This window comes from Salmo salar, chromosome 23 (genome assembly GCF_965601325.2).
Source record: "Salmo salar chromosome 23, fSalSal1, whole genome shotgun sequence".
Lineage (NCBI taxonomy): Eukaryota > Metazoa > Chordata > Actinopteri > Salmoniformes > Salmonidae > Salmo > Salmo salar.
In genome coordinates, this window is record NC_138313.1 from 21,409,537 (window position 1) to 21,435,121 (window position 25,585).

Below are 25,585 nucleotides of genomic sequence, written 5' to 3' on the forward strand. Positions count from 1 at the left end.
CTTTCATTCAATTAAATTCCAAAAATCACATTGATCTGTCAAATTTGATATTTGATTTCAATCATTCCAATCAGCCTTGTCCCACTTTTTTTTTTTTACAGTGTATATGGAAAGATGTACAGAGTGTATGTACTGTATGTATAATACTGAGTGAAGAGATTAGGAGATAGTATGTAGAATACCGAGAGAAGAGATTAGGAGATAGTATGTATAATACTGAGAGAAGAGATTAGGAGATAGTATGTAGAATACTGAGAGAAGAGATTAGGAGATAGTATGTATAATACTGAGAGAAGAGATTAGGAGATAGTATGTATAATACTGAGAGAAGAGATTAGGAGACAGTGCTAATTGTGTTAGCCAAACATTGATGCAGATCCAGTTTGCTCTTTAGGCAATAATCAATCAATCACTGCCCCCACACACACACACACACACACACACACACACACACACACACACACACACACACACACACACACACACACACACACACACACACACACACACACACACACACACACACACACACACACACACACACACACACACACACACACCGTAGGCACTTTCCAAGAAATAAGCAGTTCTATCTAGATGTACTGCCCTATAGTCATGGCACTTGTCTAAGTAGTGTTGAAGACTGATCCAAATACCTATCGATCCAGGAGACACTTGTGAAAACCTTCATGCACGAACTCAACCACAAACAATGCCCTTCCAAGAAAAGGTTTTATCACTTGTTCTGCCTCAATTTTTTTTTTACAAGATCAGAGAAAAACAGGTACCTTTCTCATGTGCACTCTTTCTCACGCTCCTCTCTTTCTCTCTCTAGCTTGCTTGCTCGCTCACTCACTCCCTCATACCCATATAAACATAAAAACACAAACATATCACATCTCACATACACATCTCACATACATGCCCACACAGGCACACAGGGCCATGAATGTTCAGTCAGAAACACACACCTTTGACAAAGACGTAGACAGAGCTCTGCTCTCCGCTGCTCTCCTCCAGGCAGATGTATCGGCCCATGTGGACAGGCTGAGCTTTGGGGATTTCCAGGTTGGACGCCCCATTACTCCGCACCTCGCCCCTCAGCTTTGGACGGTCCTCCCTCTGCCACCGCATCACCTGGTCACCCTGGCAACGCAGACTGAAGGGGGCATTGAGTGGAATGACCAGGTAGGGGTTGCTGGGGGTGATGGTGGGCCTGGAGCTGCCTGTAGTAACATGGTCGGGATCTTCATTACAGTAGAGTATAGATAAAACAGGCTCTGGATCAGTGGAGGCTGCTGAGGGGAGGATAGCTCATAACAATGGCTGGAACGGAGCAAATGGAATGGCATCAAACACATGAAAACCATGCGTTTGATGTATTTGATACCACTCTACTTATTCTGCACCAGCCATTACCACGAGCCCGCCCTCCCCAATTATGGTGCCACCAACCTCCTGTGCTCTGGATATCATACACAGAATCACTGAAAATCAGTGGTGTAGTGGAGGGTATATCCAGGTATACACCGTATACCCACTTATTTTTCAGTGGACATTGAGTATACTCACTTCTTAATCCCCACTGATACGCGTCAAAGTAGTGATAGTGGAGGTATACACCTTATCAATGAATAGGGCTGATGGAAGTGATCACAATGTTGAGCTTAACATGTTGATAAACTATTATTTCTTCACATTTTAGGCGCAGCAATGTACACACAACAGTAGGGCTACGCGTGATTGTTCCAAAATGCAATTTGCAGGAAAACACCGTTCTAAAATGTACCCAACACATGTGAGCAGTTTTATGGACAGAGATGCAAGTATCCATTGGAAAGAGGGGGGATTTAAAGGAGCAACAACTATCATGAGTTGCTAATATGATTAGGATATTGCTTTTGGCTGCTAGACAATGAAAGAAAGTTTAATGAAAACCAATAGCCTAGAGCAGGAGAATGCATATGAGGAAGTCTTTATAAACATATATTGCCTCCACATTTTCTATGGTGGGATTTTGGCTATAGGCTACATGCCTCATAATATGAAGTAAAACGTACAGGTTTCAAACAATTAAGGAACAGGAAAATATAGTGATAGCTAATGATAGGCCTAACTGTCTTCTGGTAGACGGAAAGGCTTTCCCAAAAACCTTCTCAATTACCGTAAATTCCGGACTATAAGCCGGAACTTTTTTCCCAGGCTTTGAACCTCACGGCTTAAACAATGACGCGGCTAATATATGGATTTTTCCCGCTTTCCATTTTTTTCTCTCCAAAAAAACACATTCTGTGACGTGCTCAGTTTTTTGGTGGCATGAAGCTTTCATTAGACCAATGAAATTGCCCGAACGGGTTACGGTCAAACAACTTTTTTGTTTACTGTTTAGATTAAATCGAGCGCGCTCAAACTTCCCATCATTCTGATTACGGTAGTCATTTTGTCACCCTCATCATGGCAAAGACACGGAGAAATGCATATGATGCAGCTTTCAAGTTGAAGGCGATTGATCTGGCTGTTGGAAAAGGAAATAGAGCTGCTGCTGCACGGGAGCTTGGTCTTAATGAGTCGATGATAAGACGTTGGAAACAGCAGCGTGAGGAATTGACTCAGTGCAAAAAGACAACTAAAGCTTACTGCAATTTTTGTTGTTGTTGTTGTTACAAGCCGTGTTTCGTTGAAGCCTATTTATTTTTGTTACAAGCCGTGTTTCGTTGAAGCCTATTTATTTTTGTTACAAGCCGTGTTTCGTTAAAGCCTGTGTAAAGTACATTTGTTTCAATGTACCGGTAGGCACCTGCGGCTTATTTATGTTAAAAAAAATAAAATTAAAAAAATTCAGTGGGTGCGGCTTATATTCAGGTGCGCTTAATAGTCCAGAAATTACGGTAAACTAGCTACAAACTAGAATGATATCATTATTTGCATCAATCCAGTGTGCATTTATTTTTCAAAGCTATTCATGTGCTACCAAAACACTGCAAACCAAACAACAGTTCTAGGTGCCTGCACACTTGAATGAAAGGGTAACTACACCAAAAAATCCTAGCCAGTCTCCAGACCTTAATCCCATAGAAAATCTGTGGAGGGAGCTGAAGGTTCGAGTTGTCAAACGTCAGCCTCGAAACCTTAATGACTTGGAGAAGATATGCAAAGAGGAGTGGGACAAAATCCCTCCTGAGATGTGTGCAAACCTGGTGGCCAACTACAAGAAACGTCTGACCTCTGTGATTGCCAACAAGGGTTTTGCCACCAAGTACTAAGTCATGTTTTGCAGAGGGGTCAAATACTTATTTCCCTCATTAAAATGCTAATCATTTTATAACATTTTTGACATGCGTTTTTCTGGATTTTGTTGTTGTTATTCTGTCTCTCACTGTTCAAATAAACCTACCATTAAAATTATAGACTAATCATTTCTTTGTAAGTGGGCAAACGTACAAAATCAGCAGGGGATCAAATACTTTTCCCCCCCACTGTATATGGGAGGCTTTCACTCTCATTTGTGTTTAGATGGGTAAAACATTAAGAGTACAGGTATGTTTCACAGAACGGAGTAAATAAGTAACTGCCATAATAAAGAAAACACCAACATAAAGTTTGTTAATAGGGTGTTGGGCCACCATGAGTCGCTAGCACAGCTTTAAAGCACCTTGGCATAGATTCTACAAGGGCCTGGAACTTTATTGGAGGGATGAGACACCATTCTTCCATGAGATATTCCATCATTTGGTGTTTTGTTGATGGTGGTCGAAAAGCGCTGTCTCGGGGGGCCGCTCCAGAATCTCCCAAAAGTGTTCAATTAGGTTGAGATCTGGTGACTGAGACACACATAGATACAATCACTCACATACTCTAACACATGCACACGCACACACGCACACACAAACACCCTTTAAACCCCCTATGCTCCTTTGAGACCTCTTCTTCTAGCCATTGTAGCCAAAATAATGGGCAACTGGGTCTTTTTATACATGACCCTAAGCATGATGGGATTTGGTTAATTAACACAGGAACCACAGCTGTGTGGAAGCAACTGCTTTCAATATACTTTGTATCCCTTTTACTCAAGTATTTCCCTTATTTTAGCAGTTACCTGTATCTTTAACAGCAAAGAGTGCACAGCAGGACCTTCAACAGTAATAGTAGGTTAGAAATGGTTGTCAATACAGAGGATGGGTAGATGAGAGCCTCATAGCTTGTTTTGCATGCATTTTGATAGTAATACAAATCATTATCATAGCCCTCCCATTAATATATTGACACCACTTCATGACTGAAAAATGACAGGTGAGTTATCGCTTTGGCAAAGATGTAAAACTATGCACCATGTACAATTCTTAGCACAACTTGAAATCTACCTGCAGCAATATCAGCACTGGCAGAGAGTCATATTGATTTTGCTTTGAAGGCCAACCAAGTTCTCTCCCGTTCCATTCCCTAGGCACCCTTTGGCTCTCAAGCTGACTGAAATGTTTTCTTTTTTGTATAAAATAGTAAAAACCAGATCACTATTACTCCATTACCCGCAGTATTAGACTTAAAACTAATCATCCAGCGATCATACACTGTTTACCAGGGGGCAGGGCTACCGACGTTAAGGCTAATCTAAAGACGGTGCTGGCTAAAGCTAAAACTGGCGAGTGTAGAGAGTATAGAGATATTGTTATCCACGTCGGCACCAACGATGTTAGGATGAAACAGTCAGAGGTCACCAAGCGCAACATAGCTTCAGCGTGTAAATCAGCTAGAAAGATGTGTCGGCATCGATTAATTGTCTCTGGCCCCCTCCCAGTTAGGGGGAGTGATGAGCTCTACAGCAGAGTCTCACAACTCAATCGCTGGTTGAAAACTGTTTTCTGCCCCTCCCAAAAGATAGAATTTGTAGATAATTGGCCCTCTTTCTGGGACTCACCCACAAACAGGACCAAGCCTGGCCTGTTGAGGAGTGACGGACTCCATCCTAGCTGGAGGGGTGCTCTCATCTTATCTACGAACATAGACAGGGCTCTAACTCCTCTAGCTCCACAATGAAATAGGGTGCAGGCCAGGCAGAAGGCTGTTAGCCAGCCTGCCAGCTTAGTGGAGTCTGCCACTAGCACAGTCAGCGTAGTCAGCTCAGCTTTCCCCATTGAGACCGTGTCTGTGCCTCGATCTAGGTTGGGCAAAATTAAAAATGGCGGTGTTCGCTTTAGCAATCTCACTAGTATAAAGACCTCCTCCATTCCTGCCATTATTGAAAGAGATTGTGATACCTCACATCTCAAAATTGGGTTACTTAATGTTAGATCCCTCACATCCAAGGCAGTTATAGTCAATGAACTAATCACTGATAATAATCTTGATGTGATTGGCCTGACTGAAACATGGCTTAAGCCTGATGAATTTACTGTGTTAAATGAGGCCTCACCCCCTGGTTACATTAGTGACCATACCCCCCGTGCATCCGGCAAAGGCGGAGGTGTTGCTAACATTTACGATAGCAAATTTCAATTTACAAAAAAAAAAACAACAATGACGTTTTCGTCTTTTGAGCTTCTAGTCATGAAATCTATGCAGCCTACTCACTCACTTTTTATAGCTACTGTTTATAGGCCTCCTGGGCCATATGCAGTGTTCCTCACTGAGTTCCCTGAATTCCTATCGGATCTTGTAGTCATAGCAGATAATATTCTAAATTTTGGTGACTTTAACATTCACATGGAAAAGTCCACAGACCCACTCCAAAAGGCTTTCGGAGCCATCATCGACTCAGTGGGTTTTGTCCAACATGTCTCTGGACCTACTCACTGCCACAGTCATACTCTGGACCTAGTTTTGTCCCATGGAATAAATGTTGTGGATCTAAATGTTTTTCCTCATAATCCTGGACTATCGGACCACCATTTTATTACGTTTGCAATTGCAACAAATAATCTGCTCAGATCCCAACCAAGGAGCATTAAAAGTCGTGCTATAAATTCTCAGACAACCCAAAGATTCCTTGATGCCCTTCCAGACTGCCTCTGCCTACCCAAGGACGTCAGAGGACAAAAGTCAGTTAACCACCTAACCGAGGAACTCAATTTAACCTTGCGCAATACCCTAGATGCAGTTGCACCCCTAAAAACTAAAAACATCTGTCATAAGAAACTAGCTCCCTGGTATACAGAAAATACACGAGCTCTGAAGCAAGCTTCCAGAAAATTGGAACGGAAATGGCGCCACACCAAACTGGAAGTCTTCCGACTAGCTTGGAAAGACAGTACCGTGCAGTATCGAAGAGCCCTTACTGCTGCTCGATCATCCTATTTTTCCAACTTAATTGAGGAAAATAAGAACAATCCGAAATTTCTTTTTGATACTGTCGCAAAGCTAACTAAAAAGCAGCCTTCGCAAATGGAGGATGGCTTTCACTTCAGCAGTAATACATTTATGAACTTCTTTGAGGAAAAGATCATGATCATTAGAAAGCAAATTACGGACTCCTCTTTAAGTCTGGGTGTTCCTCCAGGGCTCCATTGTCCTGAGTCTGCACAACTCTGCCAGGACCTAGGATCAAGGGAGATACTAAAGTGTTTTAGTACTATATCTCTTGACGCAATGATGAAAATAATCATGGCCTCCAAACCCTCAAGCTGCATACTGGACCCTATTCCAACTAAACTACTGAAAAAGCTGCTTCCTGTGCTTGGCCCTCCTATGTTGAACATAATAAACGGCTCTCTATCCACCGGATGTGTACCAAGCTCACTAAAAGTGGCAGTAATAAAGCCTCTCTTGAAAAAGCCGAATCTTGATCCAGAAATTATAAAAAAATATCGGCCTATATCGAATCTTCCATTCCTCTCAAAAAATTTTGAAAAAGCTGTTGCACAGCAACTCACTGCCTTCCTGAAGACAAACAATGTATACGAAACGCTTCAGTCTGGTTTTAGACCCCATCATAGCACTGAGACTGCACTTGTGAAGGTGGTAAATGACCTTTTAATGACGTCAAACCGAGGCTCTGCATCTGTCCTCGTGCTCCTAGATCTTAGTGCCGCTTTTGATACCATCGATCACCACATTCTTTTGGAGAGTTTGGAAACCCAAATTGGTCTACATGGACAAGTTCTGGCCTGGTTTAGATCTTATCTGTCGGAAAGATATCAGTTTGTCTCTGTGAATGGTTTGTCCTCTGACAAATCAATTGTAAATTTCGGTGTTCCTCAAGGTTCCGTTTTAGGACCACTATTGTTTTCACTATATATTTTACCTCTTGGGGATGTCATTCGAAAACATAATGTTAAATTTCACTGCTATGCGGACGACACACAGCTGTACATTTCAATGAAACATGGTGAAGCCCCAAAATTGCCCTCGCTAGAAGCCTGTGTTTCAGACATAAAGAAGTGGATGGCTGCAAACTTTCTACTTTTAAACTCGGACAAAACAGAGATGCTTGTTCTAGGTCCCAAGAAACAAAGAGATCTTCTGTTGAATCTGACAATTAATCTGGATGGTTGTACAGTCGTCTCAAATAAAACTGTGAAGGACCTCGGCGTTACTCTGGACCCTGATCTCTCTTTTGAAGAACATATCAAGACTGTTTCAAGGACAGCTTTTTTCCATCTACGTAACATTGCAAAAATCAGAAATTTTCTGTCCAAAAATGACGCAGAAAAATTAATCCATGCTTTTGTTACTTCTAGGCTGGACTACTGCAATGCTCTACTTTCCGGCTACCCGGATAAAGCACTAAATAAACTTCAGTTAGTGCTAAATACGGCTGCTAGAATCCTGACTAGAACCAAAAAATTGGATCATATTACTCCAGTGCTAGCCTCCCTACACTGGCTTCCTGTTAAGGCAAGGGCTGATTTCAAGGTTTTACTGCTAACCTACAAAGCATTACATGGGCTTGCTCCTACCTATCTTTCCGATTTGGTCCTGCCGTACATACCTACACGTACGCTACGGTCACAAGACGCAGGCCTCCTAATTGTCCCTAGAATTTCTAAGCAAACGGCTGGAGGTAGGGCTTTCTCCTATAGAGCTCCATTTTTATGGAATGGTCTGCCTACCAATGTGAGAGACGCAGACTCAGTCTCAACTTTTAAGTCTTTACTGAAGACTTATCTCTTCAGTAGGTCCTATGATTAAGTATAGTCTGGCCCAGGAGTGTGAAGGTGAACGGAAAGGCTGGAGCAACGAACCGCCCTTGCTGTCTCTGCCTTGCCGGTTCCCCTCTTTCCACTGGGATTCTCTGCCTCTAACCCTTTTACAGGGGCTGAGTCACTGGCCTACTGGTGTTCTTCCATGCCGTCCATGGGAGGGGTGCGTCACTTGAGTGGGTTGAGTCACTGACGTGGTCTTCCTGTCTGGGTTGGCGCCCCCCCCTTGGGTTGTGCCATGGCGGAGATCGTTGTGGGCTATACTCGGCCTTGTCTTAGGACGGTAAGTTGGTGGTTGGAGACATCCCTCTAGTGGTGTGGGGGCTGTGCTTTGGCAAAGTGGGTGGGGTTATATCCTGCCTGTTTGGCCCTGTCCGGGGGTATCATCGGATGGGGCCACAGTGTCTTCTGATCCCTCCTGTCTCAGCCTCCAGTATTTATGCTGCAGTAGTTTATGTGTCGGGGGGCTAGGGTCAGTCTGTTACATCTGGAGTATTTCTCTTGTCTTATCCGGTGTCCTGTGTGTATTTAAATATGCTCTCTCTAATTCTCTCTTTCTCTCTTTCTGTCTTTCTCTCGGAGGACCTGAGCCCTAGGACCATGCCTCAGGACTAACTGGTATGATGACTCCTTGCTGTCCCCAGTCCACCTGGCCGTGCTGCTGCTCCAGTTTCAACTGTTCTGCCTGCGGCTATGGAACCCTGACCTGTTCACCGGATGTGCTTGTTGCACCCTCGACAACTACTATGATTATTATTATTTGACCATGCTGGTCATTTATGAACATTTTAACATTTTGACCATGTTCTGTTATAATATCCACCCTGCACAGCCAGAAGAGGACTGGCCACCCCTCATAGCCTGGTTCCTCTCTAGGTTTCTTCCTAAGTTTTTGGCCTTTCTAGGGAGTTTTTCCTAGGGAGTTTTTCCTAGCCACCGTGCTTCTTTCACATGCTTTGCTTGCTGTTTGGGGTTTTAGGCTGGGTTTCTGTACAGCACTTTGAGAATATCAGCTGATGTACGAAGCGCTATATAAAAATAAATTTGATTTGATTTGATTTGAAATTTGAAATTTGATTTGACTATAATATAGCAATGGAGTCTCCTCAGAGGAGCAAGGATGAGGACCATATTACTCAATGAATTTCATAAAAATAGTGAATTATTAAAAAAAGTTATCCTTTTTAGATAAAACTATACTAAATATATTCACGTCACAAAATAACTGTTTCATTTAAAACACAGTTTTGCAATGGTCTGCAGTAGCTCAACAGCACCCTCTAGGGTAGCACCACGGTGTAGCCGGAGGACAGCTATTTTCCATTCTCCTCCTCATTGTTCTCACTAGGGATTCATACTTCCCCGAAAATCTACCAAGTTTCAATGCTGGGAATAATTCATATTTATCCAGAGAAATACAGCAAAAAACATAAGTGCCCATTTATACCGTTTAAACCAAGATATGGTTACTATGCCAGCGTTTGCACCTTTGTGTCGGCTTGGCTGCACCACTATGTAAAGATTACAGAGCAAATTTGAAAAAAGTCAGTTCGTCAAATTTCTGCCCTGCTAGAGCTGCCCTGGCCAACTGTAAGGGCTGTTATTGTGAAGTGGAAACATCTAGGAGCAACAACGGCTCAGCTGCAAAGTAGAAGGCCACACAAGCTCACAGAAAGGGACCGCCGAGTGCCTCAGTTGCAACACTCACTGCCGAGTTCCAAACTGCCTCTGGAAGCAACGTCAGCACAAGAACTGTTAGTCTGGAGCTTCATGAAATGGGTTTTCATGGCCGAGCAGCCGCACACAAGCCTAAGATCACCATGCGTATTGCCAAGCGTCGGTTGGAGTGGTGTAAAGCTCGCCGCCATTGGATTCTGGAGAAGTGAGAACGCGTTCTCTGGACTGATGAATCACGCTTCAGACTAATCTGGGTTTGGCGGATGCTAGGAGAGCACTACCTGCTGCCCGAATGCATAGTGCCAACTGTAAAGTTTGGTGGAGGAGGAATAATGGTCTGGGGCTGTTTTTCATAGTTTGGGCTAGGCCCCTTAGTTCCAGTGAAGGGAAATGTTAATGCTACAGCCTACAATGACATTCTAAACGATTCTGTGCCAACAGTTTGGGGAAGGCCCTTTTCTGTTTCAGCATGACAATGCCCCCGTGCACAAAGCGAGATCCATACAGAAATGGTTTTTTCGAGATTGGTGTGGAAGAACTTGACTGGCCTGCACAGAGCCCTGACCTCAACCCCATCAAACACCTTTGGGATGAAATGGAACACCAACTGCAAGCCAGGCCTAATCACCCAACATCGGTGCCCGACCTCACTAATGATCTTGTGTCTGAATGGAACCAAGTCCCTGCAGCAATGTTCCAACATCTAGTGGAAAGCCTTCCCAGAAGAGTGGAGGCTGTTACAGCAGCAAAGGGGAGGCCAACTCTATATTAATGCCCATGATTTTGAAATGAGATGTTCGACGAGCAGATGTCCACATACCTTGATACTCAACATGGCCAAAAGTATCTTAACGGGGACCAACCGTGTTTAAAAGTTTATCACACATTCTCTACCGAAGCTCTCATATGGGCAGCAAGTACGAGACATGTTATAGCAGTATTTTAACATGCATAGGTGAGAGACATGCTTTGATAATATAACCTATGGATTACAGAATAAAGTTAGGAATGTTCATGCAATACAGGAGTCAGGATTTTGGGTTTCAGTGGGATTGGGACTGGATAGGGAAATAGGCTCTAGGACAGGAGTGGGAATTTTCCCTCATGCCTCTCAGAATTGTTAACAGGCTTCATATCTGTGACAGAGATCCTATGTAGTGCATAGGCTAGGGCGATATATCAAATACATTTGATTAATTCGAATGTATGTTTTTGCACGATATATTCCAAATGCCTGTATCGCAAGAATCCAGTTTTTTGGGGGGTTTTTATTGAGCGTTTATGTCCGCTTCTTCTCATGCATTTTTGGTCTTGTCTCCTTTGCTCCTTTCTGTGCCTTCCCTACACCAGAGATCTGTATATAATGTTGAGATGCTCATGTCTCTGCCCCAACAATGGGAGTCATTGTCCCAAAGGCGGGAAGGCAGGCGACAGTGGGCTTATTTTGGACAGTTTTGGTGAGAGTGACACCTCTCGCTTTGCATCTTCCTTCACACACACACACACACACACACACACACACACACACACACACACACACACACACACACACACACACACACACACACACACACACACACACACCAAGATCCTCCCCCTGCCACTCACAACAACAAAGATGAGAGGTCACCTCTTCCTCTCTGACAAGAGGTTTCAACTCGCTATTTGCATTTGAGTTTTGGTCCAACAGAATGGGTCATATGGACACTGAAACACATTGAGAAGTTAACCTTTCTAACGATACCCTTTTTCTGTCGCAACATCTCAAATTGCATACAGAGCAGACACTACTAAAACAGGAGTATCAATTCACATAGATTCTGGATAATTATTGCTCAGTTTGTCGCGCGTGGCATTGTGGTACCATGTACCACAGCAGCATTTCAGACAAAGACCGTCATGCTAGCTGTCTAGTCTGTGTTTTATAAATGTGCAATAAGCATAAAACATAGTTATACAAAGAATTGGCAACTCGTTCTCATTCTGAGAAATTAGATAGGCCACTTGATTTCAACATGTGAACAAAGTGGACAGGTTAGCATGCTGTTCAAACAGTTGGAGACGGACAGAAGGGTGTGTGGATAACAATTCAACTGTTCTACCTTGTTAGCTAGCAAGTAGATCCAAGTTGGCTAAACCTGAAATATAAAGATTACCTGGCTACTTCCTCACTAGCTCGTGCTTAAGAGATTGTTTATGAGACCAGTGTTCATTTTCTATAATGACTGCTACAAGAAGTTAGTCATTATTAGTGAATGTGCATTATGCATGGTTCTGGTTAAATTTGGAACAAAAAAGGCATTTTAATAGACAGACTTCAACGCCAGATCAGTGATTATTGCAAAAAAGCAGGTTAAACTATTTTGATCAAATAATTTAGTTATTAGGGCGGCAGGTAGCCTTGTGGTTAGAGCATTGGGCAATTAACCGAAAGGTTGCTAGATTGAATCCCCGAGCTGACAAGGTAAAAATCTGTCGTTCTGCCCCTGAGAAGATGAAGATGCTGAAGGAAACAGGTACAAAAGTATCTATATCCACAGTAAAACGAGTCCTATATCGACATAAACTGAAAGGCCGCTCAGCAAGGAAGAAACCACTGCTCCAAAAACACCATAAAAAAGCCAGAATATGGTTTGCAACTGCACATGGGGACAAAGATCGTACTTTTTGGAGAAATGTCCTCTGGTCTGATGAAACAAAAATAGAACTGTTTGGCCATAATGACCATCATTATGTTTGGAGGAAAAAGGGGGAGGCTTGCAAGCCGAAGAACACCATCCCAACTGTGAAGCACGGGGGTGGCAGCATCATGTTGTGGGAGTGCTTTGCTGCAGGAGGGACTGGTGCACTTCACAAAATAAATGCCTTCATGAGGAAGGAAAATTATATGGATATATTGAAGCAACATCTCAAGACATCAGTCAGGAAGTTAAAGCTTGGTTGCAAATGGGTCTTCCAAATGGACAATGACCCCAAGCATACTTCCAAAGTTGTGGCAAAATGGCTTAAGGACAACAAAGTCAAAGTATTGGAGTGGCCATCACAAAGCCCTGAACTCAATCCTATAGAAACTTTGTGGGCAGAACTGAAAAGGCATGTGCGAGCAAGGAGGCCTACAAACCTGACTCAGTTACACCAGCTCTGTCAGAAGGAATGGGCCAAAATTCACCCAACTTATTGTGGGAAGCTTGCGGGAAGCTTGCGGAAGTTAAACAATTTAAAGGCAATGCTACCTAATACTATTTGAGTGCATGTAAACTTCTGACCCACTGGGAACGTGATGAAAGAAATAAAAGCTGAAAGAAATTATTCTCTCTACTATTATTCTGACATTTCACATTCTTAAAATAAAGTGGTGATCCTAACTGACCTAAAACAAGGAATGTTTACTAGGATTAAATGTCAGGAATTGTGAAAAACTGAATTTAAATGTATTTGGCTAAGGTGTATGTAAACTTCCGACTTCAACTGTATAAGTTAGTAAAAATAAAGATATGACTTTTAGGCCATATAGCCCAGCCCTAGCATAGGCTTATCAAATTTGTAACTGTCTGAAGAGTCACAATGACAGCTCAAAGAGGCACACACTATTTTATAGGCTATACTGTATACGTTTCCTGTAGGGTTTAATAACATAAATCTTTAGGGGCTTTTTCAACCAGGGCTTCAATAATATTCCATTGGGATGGTTGCATTGTCTTTCAAAACGTTTCGAAAAGGGAGAGTACCCATGGGCGCCTACGTCACAATGGTAATGGCCCATTTCCTGTGACCAAGGTAAACATCCTCTCTTTCAGTCAATTTTGATGGTAGGAGGCTCAAAACACTTTATAAAGACTGGGGACATCTAGTGGAAGCTTTAGGAAGTGCTAAATGAATCGCAAGCCACTGTGTGTTTCAATGGCAAATGTTTGAAGTGATATCCACACATCAGATTTCAGTTTCCTGTCAGGATTTGTCTCAGGGTTTTGACTGCCAGATGAGTTCTGTTATACTCACAGACACCATTCAAACAGTTTTAGAAACTTTAGGGTGTTTTCTATCCAAAGCCAATAATTATATGTATATTCTAGTTTCTGGGCAGTAGTAATAACCAGATTAAATTGGGTACGTTTTTTTATCCGGCCGTGCAAATACTGCCCCCTAGCTCTAACAGGTTAACTGCATGCGGGTTGCGTGTGCAGTCCTGCAGTGTCAATTATGCGTGTTCTTTGAATTGATTGTGACTGTGTGAAGTAGATACACTAGGCTAAAGGCTTCCATGTGACAACCTGTTTGGATAATCTGCTATTTTATTTTTTGCTAATCTGCTGCTGCGCATGTTGTGTATTTTGTGGAATTGCATTAGTGCGACATTGGGAAAAAATGTTTTAATTTCCCAGGTCTTGTCATTTAATTTTTGGGAAATGTGTAGAGTTTTCCTGGGACAGTCCTGGGATCCCGGTTAACCATGTTAATCTGTAGTTCTCACTCCCTTCCATAGACTTACACAGCAATTATGATGACTTCCCTGAGCTACAGCTAGCTAGCACTGTAGTGCATAAAATGTGGTGAGTAGTTGACTCAAAGGGAGAGAAAGACAATAGTTGAACAGTTTTGAACAAATTAATTTCTTCAAAAATTAAGGAGAAGCAGCAGAGAGAGAGAGAGAGAGAGAGATTTAGTTGGATTTATTTTCTTCTTAGTTTACCTTTCACTTACTTAGATAATGCCGCTAATTTAACAGAGAACCAAGACTAGGTCCGAAAGGCTTCTTAACAGCCTCTACCCCAAGCCATAAGACTGCTGAACAGCCAATCAAATGGCTATCCGAACTATTTGCATTGAACCCCCACACACATTTTTTTTTTATGCTGCTGCTACTCATTGTTTATTATCTCTGCGTAGTCACTTTTCCCCTACCTACATGTACATATAACCTCAATTACTTCGACCAACCTGTACCCCTGCACATTGACTCGGTACCAGTACCTGCATATAGCCTCGTTATTGCTATTTTATTGTTACTCATGAATTGTTTTACTTTAGGTTATTTAGTAAATATTTTCTTAACTCTTATTTTTCTTAAAACTGCATTGTTGGTTAAAGTCTTGTAAGTAAGCATTTCACGGTAAGGTCCTACACCTGTTGTATTCGGTGCATGTGACAAATAACATTTGATTTGATTTACTCAACCTGACTCAAACAGAGAGGAAGGTTATTTATGATAGCTAGCTGGCTAAGGCTATCCAACACTGCAACTCTTCCAAGCCAAGATAAGCTTTCGATTTTATTAATTTATTGCCACCGCGACTAGCTGGTGTAACTGCTAAACTCCTTACCGTACACTGTACTGCGTGATTTTACACATGGATTGGATTGTGGGTTTACTAACGTGTTAGCACTAGTTTGTTGACTATAACGTTAATATGGTGACAACAGTGTAAGCTGTGTAGCGGTTAGCAGTTAGGCTATGAAGGTTTGTCTTGGATAGGCTTTTGTGCCTGGTCACAGACAGCTGTTGTGTTGTGCCTTGAAGTCCACAAGCGAAAGGGAAAAGGTGAGAGGAAGAGAGCACGTAGATTTGAGAAGGAATTAGATATCGAGCAAAGTGATGATGCTGTATGTGACTGCTATGAAAATGAACTGTGTGTGCGGGTGATCAGGGGTGTATTCATTCCCCTGATTCTGTTGCAAAAATAAATTCTTAAAAGGAACGAAATGGGGTGGGACCTACCTGAATTTGGCACATTGTTTGGACTAATGAGTACACCCTAGATCAGCTAGATGGGAAACTCCAGTTCTCCAGGGCCGGAGTGGTGTAACAGATTTTCCCCATCCCTAGCAAACACACATGATTAAACTAATTGTATTCTAAACTGAAGAACATGATTAGTTGATTATTGGAGTCATGTGTGTTAGCTGAAACTGGGGCAAAAGTGTGACACCATTCAGGCCCCCGAGGACTGGAGTTGCCCATCCCTGAGCTAGATAGATGCAGGCAAGATTGTGCAAGGTGGTATTGAATGTGTCGATATCTGTTACCTTGATTACTCCAATTTGTCTCTCAACCGTTATAAACTTTAATTTGTAGGATAGGTTGTAGCAACCTCATGATTGGTATAGGGCTAATTGAATTATAGTATCATGTAGTAGTCTAAACCTATTGATGTTACATTGAGCTGGGTGAGTGGAATATGAATGACGGTCATCCAATATGCTGTAATGGAAATAAGGGCACACTCATAAAAATTAAAATAAATCCTCCCTAATCTTCAACGGCCCTGACCACCACTGGAATACAGCCTAAATTGAATTTAGCAGAACGTACGTGGAAAAGGAAAATCACCTGCAGTCAGAACAAAATAAACTCCACCTGCAGAATACAACTGGTGAAAATAACCCCTGCACAGGCGAGAAGCAGAACTTGCCTGGGCTGTACATCCAGGACAAAGACGTACCATGGACAACGCACTTCGCGCCACTCTTTTTTTTCTTCATGGCACCTGAAGTCCCAACATCAAAACACCATTCCAAGGCTTACAAAACTGAGTTTGAGTGGGAATATTGATATAAACATTGTTGATGTGTAATGGTCATAAAAAATCTATAAACATTCACAGGCCAACAGTAGGTCTATGCAAAACCACTTTGTCGACAATTCCACTGCCAGTGTTAATTTTCATACTTTCAGGGAATTCGTATACATTTCCATAATTACAGTCATCAGCGGCATCCCTGAGACGACAAGACTTAACAACAGCAACTGATCAGCGCAGCGCTTTCTACGCCAATGACTCGATGCTCTTGGAAAATAACAATTTAGCGAGCATATACATATACGCCTACTACTTGGCTGTTGTACTAATGTTGTGCATTATAACTAGGCTACCTGTCCTATTCCCAAATCATATAGTTGATCAAAACAACAAGTTTCATTCTTTCAAGAAGAACGATTCCTAATTGTAATGTCTACATCTTTACTTTACCCTACAACGAGGTCAATTATAAATCTCTCCATAAATAAATCGCTGTTTATTTACTTTTTGCCAATGTCTCCGTACTGTGCACGACCTGCTAGATTAATAATTGAGAGGAACACAAACTGATGCTCAGCGCCCAAATATCCAATTTCCTCATTAGGTTTCAGTGACTAGCTGAAAATGTCAAGGTAACTTTGCAGGGTAACCAACAGGTAGGCAGGCTCTCTCTACATCCTGAACGACCTGTGTTGACAAAATTATAGACTATACAAAGTTATAACCTGCTGAAAATGTGTGCAGTTTAGGCTACAATACAATTCTTAACTGAATAGAAATTACATATTTATAGTCCACATGAAAAACGAACAAAATTACAATGAACCAAACAGTGGCAAAAATGCAATTTAGTGTAGTGACCAAGGTGATCATGTTCGTGAAGTGTGATCAATAAACTTCTGTAAAACAACAACTAGCCCACAACAGTTGGCAGAAAGACAATGTTGACCAATATTATGCCTTACCTGTTTGGAAGGTTAACTGCAACCAGACAGAAAACAGTACCCAGTGGTATTCCATTATTACAATTCCATCTATATTGCGGCGCTTTATCAGTGTCTACTCTCTGAAGTGCTCGCGCTTGTAAATGGCTGAGTGAAGGCTTCCTATACATGCAGTTGAATGTCTTAAAGACACAGTGCAGCAGCGGGGTATCGTGTTGAAGTAACGTTTCTAGGATCAACTGGTGGTGATGTTGTGTTGGACTGAATCGGGAGGTCGTTAGCAGACAGCTATAACAATAACAACAAGCATTTCAATTAGATCCCTTGCCTACCTGAACAGCCATGGGGATAAAGTCCACCAATAGATGATCTGACAGATCGTAGTAATGTGTATGCAATAGACTGGTTCAGTAGACAGTGGCATGTATTCATGGATGCCAAGGGAATCCAGGCTTCCCCAAAAAATTGACAACAAAAACAAATATATATATATATCATATAATTTATATTTTGTCTGTCTGTGTTTCAGAATCTTCCTTCAATTCGCAAGAGGCTGAATGTATCTCACAGGATTAAGCATTCGACCAAGCGAAACAGTGCCCCTCTGTCTCTCTATGTGTAGCCCATCTATCTGATGCTGTCTGGTCAAAAAGAGTATGACATTATTGCCGCCCGTAGCATTGAGTGCAAGGGAAGCCAGCGAGCATTTGTCCTCCCTTGAAAAAAAAGTATGAAATAGCCTGTCAGCGTTGAGCTAAATTGAGTGAGCTCAACTGTGAATGATCCTGGCATACCAAAAAAAAAAATTGTCCAGGGGATTTGGTTTCACACCAATCACATCACATTTACATTTACATTTACATTTAAGTCATTTAGCAGACGCTCTTATCCAGAGCGACTTACAAATTGGTGCATTCACCTTATAATATCCAGTGGAACAGCCACTTTACAAAAGTGCATCTAAATCTTTTAAGGGGGGGGTTAGAAGGGTTACTTTATCCTATCCCAGGTATTCCTTGAAGAGGTGGGGTTTCAGGTGTCTCCGGAAGGTGGTGATTGACTCCGCTGTCCTGGCGTCGTGAGGGAGCTTGTTCCACCATTGGGGTGCCAGAGCAGCGAACAGTTTTGACTGGGCTGAGCGGGAACTGTGCTTCCTCAGAGGTAGGGAGGCGAGCAGGCCAGAGGTGGATGAACGGAGTGCCCTTGTTTGGGTGTAGGGCCTGATCAGAGCCTGAAGGTACGGGGGTGCCGTTCCCCTCACAGCTCCGTAGGCAAGCACCATGGTCTTGTAGCGGATGCGAGCTTCGACTGGAAGCCAGTGGAGAGAGCGGAGGAGCGGGGTGACGTGAGAGAACTTGGGAAGGTTGACAACATCACGTCAAAAGCAAAACGTCATTGACAGAAAACTTGAATTGTTGCATCTCGTTGTGTTGTCCTCTTGTGCCTAGCTAGCTAGTTAAAATCGTCCCATTCCTAAATTAGCCATGAATGGCAATAGGGATTTGGACTTGTGGTTTTACTTAAATCTCCATACTGGCCAATGATGATAATGGTGATTATGATCCAACCATAAATGAATACATTGTGCCCCTGGCCTGAGAGGATGGAAGTTTAATATGTTGCTAGATGTAGGCTAATGTTAACTAGATGACTCATCGTTGCCCATGATAGGATGTTCAGCTAGCGAGTAAGCATTTTATCCAGGTAGCCTAGGACAACTAAAAGCATGTGCCATTTCGTCAAGATAAAAGAAAGGAGGATTGCATTGGCGTTTCTACAAGTAGGGTGAGTCAACATGTGTTTTCTACTTGCATGAACGCACACATGCACACACACAGAGAGAGAGAAATCAGAACCACATCATATTTAGTTTACGTTGATTGGATTAAATAGTTTTTGGCATCTTTTAGTTGTCACTGTATTAAACTAAGCGTAGGTGATTTGATGATGCTGACATTTTGAAGATGAAATGGTACTGGAATTGTGGAGGCAGCTCCTGTTTTCTTTGCGACTTGCTGTAACTCTCTGGTTCTAAATCCATAGTTGTTAAGTAGTCCAAAAATGTTGGAAACAATAACTTGCTTGACCACGCTATAGGTCATGTAACTGTTTGTTATATGCAATATGGTTTGTGAACTTCACCTGAAAGTTGCTCTGCGGTTTTGTGATGAAACAAAGGTGTGGTTGTCACGTTTGTCGTAGGAAGAAGCGGACCAAAGTGCAGCGTGTGTCGTTCCACATTTTATTTTCAGGTTGAAACTAATGCAATACATACAAAATAAACTGAAAGAACAAAAACAACAAAACATGACGCAGAGGTGAAACATACACTACTCAAAAACAATCTCCCACAAACCCAGGTGGGACAAACACCAACTTAAATATGACCTCCAATTAGAGACAACGATGACCAGCTGCTCTAAATGGAGATCATCTCAAACAAAGCCCAACATAGAAATACAAAAACTAGAACAACCCAACATAGAAAAACTAAACTAGCAAACCCCCCTGTCACGCCCTGACCTACTCTACCATAGAAAATAACAGCTTATCATGGTCAGGACGTGACAGTGGTTGAATTTATTCTGACACTGTGTCTTCTTATTGTCTCGGCCTTAGGCCGATATAACATGGTGGCAAGGCATATGAACTAACAGGTTATAGTGCAAACAACAATCATACAGTATGAGGGTTTGGTATAAATTACTAGGCATGTTCTAATTTTGAAATCTAGAAACACCTTATGCAAACCTGGAGGACGTCCAAAATGCTGTTTAATCCTAGGTCATGGTATACTCTTGAGACAGTCATATTAAAGTGATTCTCCATGAGCTTTTGTATAATTTTAGCCAGTATTTTTGACGTAGTGCTCATGAGCCAAAACGGTCCCCGAGCATCGTGCACAATTTTGTACTACACGTCATCCATTTCGTTTGATACAGTATGTTACGTCTTGCAAAGAAACAAAATATATAGAGATTTTTGCTTTTGCAATTCGTATGGTATGTTACTAATTCCAAATCATACTGTATGTTATGAATTTGTTAGTGCCTAAGATCCCGGACTGCATCTTTAATCATGTACTTTATTATTTTTGCTATAGGTTCAGTTACACACATGGCCCAGATGCACTAAGCTTTTGCACAAGGTGATTTTTTCAGTAAGGGATTTAACATCGAAAACAAAGCTAATCTAGAAAAGATTAGTAACTGTATACCAATTTTGTGGCTTTGATGTTGTTTCCACAGAGTTTAAGTTTCAGGTCATGTGTTTTGCACAGTTTTCTCTGCTTAAGCTTTCAAGGAAAAGCATTTCAAGTTTCACTTTTGGTTATGGGAGGAGTGATCAAATCAAATAAAAGTTTATTGGTCATATACACAGATTTGCCAGCTAAATGTTTATGTTACTAATAAACAGCGTAGTAGAATGTCTCACAAATACATTACAAATACACAAATAATAAAAAGAAAGAAAGAAATAACAATTCAAAGTAGATTAGAGTGAGTGAGCATGTGTATGAGAATGCAGATTTGAAACATGTGGTGTGTATAGATAGACCAGTGGTCACCAACCTTTTCTGAGTCAAGATCATTTTCGCAGTCAAAAAGCAAGCCGAGATCTACCGCTAAGCATTTCAAAAAAAAACATGACTTTAAAAATGTAACATTAACCTAATAAAAACAGTTCTGTTGGAATAAAGTTTGTGCAGTAGGCCAAATACATTATCACAGCACATTGGCTATATGTCTGTTCTACCAATATTGTTCTTCTGAGAACAGATAATTTTCCAAAACTTGAGCTTTGATAAGAAAATAGATCAGTTGGTGTAGCACTTGAGGCACAGCTGACTGATGGTACCTGCATCTGATGGTCATGGTGCTTTCAAGACAACTGGGAACTTTGAAAAAAACATCAGCGATCATTAGGTCAGAATGTAAATGACATCAAAGTCAAGGAGTCAAGGAGTCAAGGATCGGTAGGATAGTCTGTTTACGAGGGTATGTTTGGCAGCATGAGTGAAGGAGGCTTTGTTGCGAAATAAGAAGCTGATTCTAGATTTAATTTTGGATTGGAGATGCTTAATATGAGTCTGGAAGGAGAGTTTACAGTCTAACCAGACACCTATGTATTTGTAGTTGTCCACATATTCTAAGTCAGAACCGTCCAGAGTAGTGATGCTGGTCGGACGGACGGGTGCGGGCAGCAATCGGTTGAAGAGCATGCATTTAGTTTTACTAGTATTTAAAAGCAGTTGGAGGCCACAGAAGGAGTGTTGTATGGCATTGAAGCTCATTTGGAGATTTGTTAACACAGTGTCCAAAGAAGGGCCAGATGTATACAGAATGGTGTTGTCTGCGTAGAGGTGGATCACAGAATCACCAGCAGCAAGAGCGACATCATTGATATATACAGAGAAAAGTTGGCCCGAGAATTGAACCCTGTGACACTCCCATAGAGACTGCCAGAGGTCCAGACAACAGGCCCTCTGATTTGACACACTGAACTCTATCTGAGTAGTAGTTGGTGAACCAGGCGAGGCAGTCATTTGAGAAACCAAGGCTATTGAGTCTGCCGATAAGAATGCGGTGATTGACAGAGTCGAAAGCCTTGGCCAGGTCGATGAAGACGGCTGCACAGTACTGTCTTTTATCGAAGGCGGTTATGATATCGTTTAGGACAATGAGCGTGGCTGAGGTGCACCCATGACCAGCTCGGAAACCAGATTGCGTAATGGAGAAGGTACGGTGTGATTCGAAATGGTCGGTGATCTGTTTGTTAACTTGGCTTTCAAAGATTTTAGAAAGGCAGGGCAGGATGGATATAGGTCTATAACAGTTTGGGTCTAGAGTGTCTCCCCCTTTGAAGAGGGGGATGACTGCGGCAGCTTTCCAATCTTTGGGGATCTCAGACGATACGAAAGAGAGGTTGTACAGTCTAGTATTAGGGGTTGCAACAGTTTCGGCGGATAATTTTAGAAAGAGAGGGTCCAGATTGTCTAGCCCAGCTGATTTGTAGGGATCCAGATTTTGCAGCTCTTTCAGAACATCAGCTGTCTGGATTTGGGTGAAGGAGAACCGGGGGTGGGCTTGAGCTAGTATATGCGGGGGGTGCAGAGCTGTTGGCCGGGGTAGGGGTAGCAAGGTGGAAAGCATGGCCAGCCATAGAAAAATGCTTATTGAAATGATCAATGATCGAATTATCGTAGATTTATCGGTGGTGACAGTGTTTCCTGTCCCCCAGTGTTTCCTGTCCTCCCAGCTGCCCAGTGCAGTGGGCAGCTGGGAGGAGGTGCTCTTATTCTCCATGGACTTCAAATTTCTGTTTGAAAAAGCTAGCTTTAGTTTTCCTAACTGACTCTGTATATTGGTTTCTGACTTCCCTGAAAAGTTGTATATCGCGGGGGCTATTCGATGCTAATGAGGTACGCCACAGGATGTTTTTGTGCTGGTCAAGGGCAGTCAAGTCTGGAGTGAACCACATTTTGAACGGGGCTTGCTTATTTGAGATGGTAAGGAAAGCACTTTTAAAGAGCAACCAGGCATCCTCTACTGACGGGATGAGGTCAATATCTTTCCAGGATACCCGGGCCAGGTCGATTAGAAAGGCCTGCTCGCTGAAGTGTTTAAGGGAGCATTTGACAGTGATGAGGGGTGGTCGTTTGACCGCGGACCCATTACGGACGCAGGCAATGAGACAGTGATCACTGAGATCCTGGTTGAAGACAGCAGAGGTGTATTTAGAGGGCAAGTTGGTCAGAATCATATCTATTGTTACGGATTTAGTGTTGTACCTGGTAGGTTCCTTGATTATTTGTGTGAGATTGAGGGCATCTAGTTTAGATTGTAGGACGGCCGGTGTTAAGCATATGCCAGTTTAGGTCACATAACAGTATGAACTCTGAAGATCGATGGGGGACAATCAATTCACATATGGTGTCCAGGGCACAGCTGAGGGCTGAGGGGGGTCTATAACAAGTGGCAACGGTTGTCACGCCCTGACCATAGAGAGCCCTCGGGGTTCTCTATGGCTTAATAGGTCAGAGCGTGACTTGGGGGATTTCTAGTTAGTTTATTTCTATGTTGGTGTATGTGTATGGTTCCCAATTAGAGGCAGCTGAAAATCGTTACTTCTAATTGGGGATCATACTTAGTGTGTTCTATTTCCCACCTGCGATATGGGATATTGTTTTGTGTGAGTGCTTATGTGTGCTACATTTTGCACGATCGTTAGATCTTTGTTGTTTTTTTGAAGTTTCACAAGTAATAAAAGATGTGGAACTCTACTCATGCTGCCCCTTGGTCTAGTTATTTAACCTGTCTGGGCTAGGGGTCAGTATTTTCACGGCCGGATGAAAAACGTACCCAATTTAAACAGGTTACTACTTTGGCCCAGAAACTAGAATATGCATAGTATTAGTAGATTTGGATAGACAACACTCTGAAGTTTCTAAAACTGTTTGAATGGTGTCTGTGAGTATAACAGAACTCATATGGCAGGCAAAAACCTGAGAAAATTCCAAACAGGAAGTGGAAAGTCTGAGAATTGTAGTTCTTCTTTTGATTCTCTATCGAAACTACAGTGTCTGTGGGGGACGTTGCACTTCCTAAGGCTTCCATTGGCTGTCTAAAGCCTTCAGAAAGTGGTTTGAGCATTTTCCTGTCACTGGGCAGATTATAGGAACTCAGTTTCTGAGTGGACTGCCTGGCAACAAAGGGATTGGATATGCTCGGTCCCGTGAGCGCGCCCCTCCTTCTTTTTCTTCTTGAATGAATATGCTATTGGCCGGTTGGAATATTATCGCAATTCTACGTTAAAAATACCATAAAGATTGATTTTAAACAGCGTTTGACATGCTTCTAAGTACGGTAATGGAACATTTTGACTTTTCGTCTCTCGTTCCGCGCTCGCGCGTTATGCCGTTGGATAAGTGATCTGTACGCACGAACAAAACGGAGGGATTTGTACATAAATATGGATTATTTCGAACAAAAACAAAATTTATTGTGGAAGTAACTTGGCGGGTGTCTGAATAGCTCACCGTGATGGCTGAGCTATGTACTCAGAATATTGAAAAATGTGCTTTCTCCGAAAAGCTATTTTAAAATCTGACACAGCGGTTGCATCCAGGGGTAGTCTATCTATAATTCTTAACCTGTTAGGGCTAGGGGGCAGCATTTGCACGTCTGGATAAAAAAATGTACCCGATTTAATCTGGTTACTAATCCTACCCAGTAACTAGAATATGCATATACTTATTATATATGGATAGAAAACACTCTAAAGTTTCTAAAACTGTTTGAATGGTGTCTGTGAGTATAACAGAACTCATTTGGCAGGCAAAACCCTGAGACATTTTCTGACAGGAAGTGGATACCTGATGTGTTGTATTGACTTTAAACCTATCCCATTGAAAAACACAGGGGCTGAGGAATATTTTGGCACTTCCTATTGCTTCCACTAGATGTCACCAGCCTTTACAAAGTGTTTTGAGTCTTCTGGAGGGAGATCTGACCGAACAAGAGCCATGGAACGATGATGTCCCATTAGACACCTGGCGCGCGAGTTCATGTTGGGTACCCTCGTTCCAATACGTTATAAAAGAGTATGCATTCGTCCACCTTGAATATTATTCATGTTCTGGTTAAAAAAGGCCCTAATGATTTATGCTATACAACGTTTGACATGTTTGAACGAACGGAAATATATTTTTTCCCCTCGTTCATGACGAGAAGTCCGGCTGGCTTAGATCATGTGCTAACAAGATGGAGATTTTTGGACATAAATGATGAGCTTTTTTGAACAAAACTACATTCGTTATGGACCTGTGATACCTGGAAGTGACATCTGATGAAGAGAATCAAAGGTAATGGATTATTTACATAGTATTTTCGATTTTAGATCTCCCCAACATGACGTCTAGTCTGTATCGCAACGCGTATTTTTCTGGGCGCAGTGCTCAGATTATTGCAAAGTGTGATTTCCCAGTAAGGTTATTTTTAAATCTGGCAAGTTGATTGCGTTCAAGAGATGTAAATCTATAATTCTTTAAATGACAATATAATATTTTACCAATGTTTTCTAATTTTAATTATTTAATTTGTGACGCTGACTTGACTGCCGGTTATTGGAGGGAAACGATTTCCTCAACATCAATGCCATAGTAAAACGCTGTTTTTGGATATAAATATGAACTTGATAGAACTAAAAATGCATGCATTGTCTAACATAATGTCCTAGGAGTGTCATATGATGGAGATTGTAAAAGGTTAGTGCATCATTTTAGCTGGTTTTATGGTTTTGGTGACCCTGT

General features: G+C 42.0%; 1 protein-coding gene across 3 annotated transcripts in view; it reads right to left on the reverse strand.

The window, feature by feature from the left end:
* Window positions 1–17,587, reverse strand: part of kita (KIT proto-oncogene, receptor tyrosine kinase a) — a 41,367-nt gene extending 23,780 nt beyond the window's left edge. For 2 of the 3 annotated variants that reach the window (XM_014168995.3, XM_014168994.3), the window contains exons 1-2: window positions 17,296–17,587; window positions 972–1,226 (exon numbers count right to left, since the gene is read on the reverse strand). In XM_014168995.3, coding sequence (XP_014024470.2) covers window positions 972–1,226; window positions 17,296–17,350 — 310 coding nt within the window. In that variant the 5' untranslated portion in view covers window positions 17,351–17,587. The remainder of the gene's footprint in view (window positions 1–971; window positions 1,227–17,295) is intronic. The other variant, XM_014168996.3, reaches the window with a different exon arrangement.
* Window positions 17,588–25,585: the final 7,998 nt, after the last annotated feature.